Source organism: Sander lucioperca, chromosome 17, assembly GCF_008315115.2.
Source record: "Sander lucioperca isolate FBNREF2018 chromosome 17, SLUC_FBN_1.2, whole genome shotgun sequence".
NCBI lineage: Eukaryota > Metazoa > Chordata > Actinopteri > Perciformes > Percidae > Sander > Sander lucioperca.
In genome coordinates, this window is record NC_050189.1 from 25861644 (window position 1) to 25864143 (window position 2500).

Sequence of the window (2500 nt, forward strand, 5' to 3'; positions counted from 1 at the left end):
ACACAAAGGAAGCCCAAGGCGACGGATATCCGGCCTAAATGAGTGAAATCCGGCAGAATTTCCGTCTGCAACGGAGCAATCCCGGAAGTGGAACGTCGTGGATATAGACTAGTCCGTGAGAAACAGCTCGCCTGGCTCTGTTAAAGGCGAATAACATGTCTTTCACAAACTCCAAATCTGTCTCATTTACACCCTTCACCTATTCAACATGTCTAAACATACAGACCGAGACTTAGTCTGTGGTTTTAGGAACAGAAATGCAGTTGGAACTAATGTAATTTCTTGTAAATAACCATTTATATGTCCGCCCACTACTTCTGCAAAGCTTCTCCAGCTGTAGCGAGTGTGTGCAGTCGTCGTTCACGAAGAAGCATAATCTCTTGTTTTTACATTTTAAATTTGCTTTTTACTCTGAATAAACTCATAAAACCTGAACTTACACATTTCTGTATGTAATTAATATATGGTTTTAGCCTGGATACTTCCTGTAAAAACACTTCCTTTAAAAAGGTTTAAATAGTCAACAGAATGGTCCTTTCTGACTAATTAAAGAAAAAAAGCTAAAAGAGTCTACGGACACACTAGCGGATCTGTGAGGCTGTACTAAAGTCGTTTTTCCACAGCATGGTACTGCTCGACTCGACTCGAGTCACTAAAACTACATTTCTCTTTTTGTTTTCCACTGCGGATACTCCCTCAATGTAGATTGGATTTTCACCTGATCGCCATAACATCATCTTCCCCGTGACACACATTGAATTCTTTCACCGGCAACCAAACAGAGAAATGTCTGCACTTTGTCAGTTGTAAGGAGTTGCTCCGTAGAGTACGACGTAGTGTACAATGATTTTTGTGGGTTACCATTGTTAGGTGAATGAAAAACAAATTGTGGGAATTATTGATGGTAGCTTGGCCATTTAAAAATACTGTGTTTGTGCAGGATGTCCAATGTCATGCTAATGATGATTCCCTCTAACCAATTAGTGGTCTGCAGTGTTTTAACTCCACCTTTTAGTATCGGGTCAGCTTTATTTGGAACCTTGACTGAGGTGGTACCAAAAAAGGTACCAGGTACTGTCCAGAACTTTTGCTATTGGAAAACCAAAAAAGAGTGAGTCTAGTAGAGACGCGTCAAGCTGTACCATGCAGTGGAAATGCACCATTAGGCACAGTGGTGCTAACATCAGCATGATAACATGCTCACAATGACAATGCTAACATGCAGCTGTTTAGCAGGTATAATGTTTACGATGTTTATCATCTTAGTTTAGCATGCAATTATGCTAATATTTGCTAATAAGCACTAAATACCAAGTAGTTATTGGACAAAATGACATTAGCCAACTAGTAGAGGATATGCATCAACTGAAGGTTTTCTTCACTTAAATGTAGCAACCCGTTAATCTAGAATTTTACCTCAAATTAATCTCACGTCTCGTCTTATAAACACACAGGATATACAGTATATCACTTTTCTTGTCTCAAACTCAGCAAGCACAAAGTGCAAGCATACTTCCTCAAATTGCAAACTTCTATATATGTGCTTTAATTGTTTCCTGGGGTGAAAAAATAGTAGAAGTGCCATACTGTACCTGTAGCTGTGATTGGTTTGGATTAGCTTGTTCATTCTTTGATTTCTGGGTCACAATGTAAGGAGCTAACTTTTCTGCTGCCTCATAGTGTTGGCCGGAAAGGTGAGATGGATGAGTGGGAAGATGAAAGGAGGGATGGAGGGAAGGAGTATTGGAGGGACAGAGGGCTCTGGATGGATGGAGGGATGAAGAGTGGGATGCGGAAGTGAGGAATGCCACTTCTGGAGACTGAACATGGGAGGCTGGAAAAATAAGAATGGGGAAGACAATAGCAGTGGAAGTTAATGCGCCGTGATGACAAAAAAAGTCAGAAACATCACTCTTATCTGTGTAGACAGGAAAGCATTTCACCGCACACTGACAGAATCTGTTTGTTAGTTGGAGACACTAATCAATTCTTGTGAAAACCCACATATGAACTCAAAGGCACATACAGTAATTCTTCTACAATAGTACAAATGGTTTTATATGTGAAAATGTGAAAAGTGAAAATGGAATTTACATACAGGAAACGGGACATTTCACAACCTCACCTACAAAAACCCACATGTCCCATAAATTTACATGTGGGTATTAACCTGTGGTTTTTTGTAAGGGGGGGGGAAATAAAGTTCACAAAAGTGCACACACAATGCCTTACCTGTGATGTTGCCATAGTCACTACCATGAGAAGGTCTCAGGTTGCCCTCGATGATACTGGGGTCGCCTGACGACTGTGGAAAGTTGTGTGACAGCAGTGGAAACTTCCATATCATCCCAGAGGAATGGATAGATGGGAGAGACTGAAGGTGCGAAGTGAAAAACTGGAGCGTACCAAGTGAATCTCCACCCTGGGACAACGAATGTCCGGTGCCCCCAAATGCACTGGGAGAGTCCATTTTAGAGGGTGAGTGGGAAGGAGGAGGTAG

At 41.3% G+C, this 2500-nt stretch overlaps 1 protein-coding gene across 3 annotated transcripts in view; it reads right to left on the minus strand.

Annotated features, from left to right (window-relative positions):
• The window catches only part of si:dkey-19b23.10, an 18654-nt gene that overhangs the window by 5133 nt on the left and 11021 nt on the right, over positions 1–2500 (minus strand). For all 3 annotated transcript variants that reach the window (XM_031285144.2, XM_031285145.2, XM_031285143.2), the window contains exons 2-3: positions 2233–2500; positions 1593–1834 (exon numbers count right to left, since the gene is read on the minus strand). The exon at positions 2233–2500 is cut by the window's right edge and continues 1183 nt beyond it. In XM_031285144.2, coding sequence (XP_031141004.1) covers positions 1593–1834; positions 2233–2500 — 510 coding nt within the window. The remainder of the gene's footprint in view (positions 1–1592; positions 1835–2232) is intronic.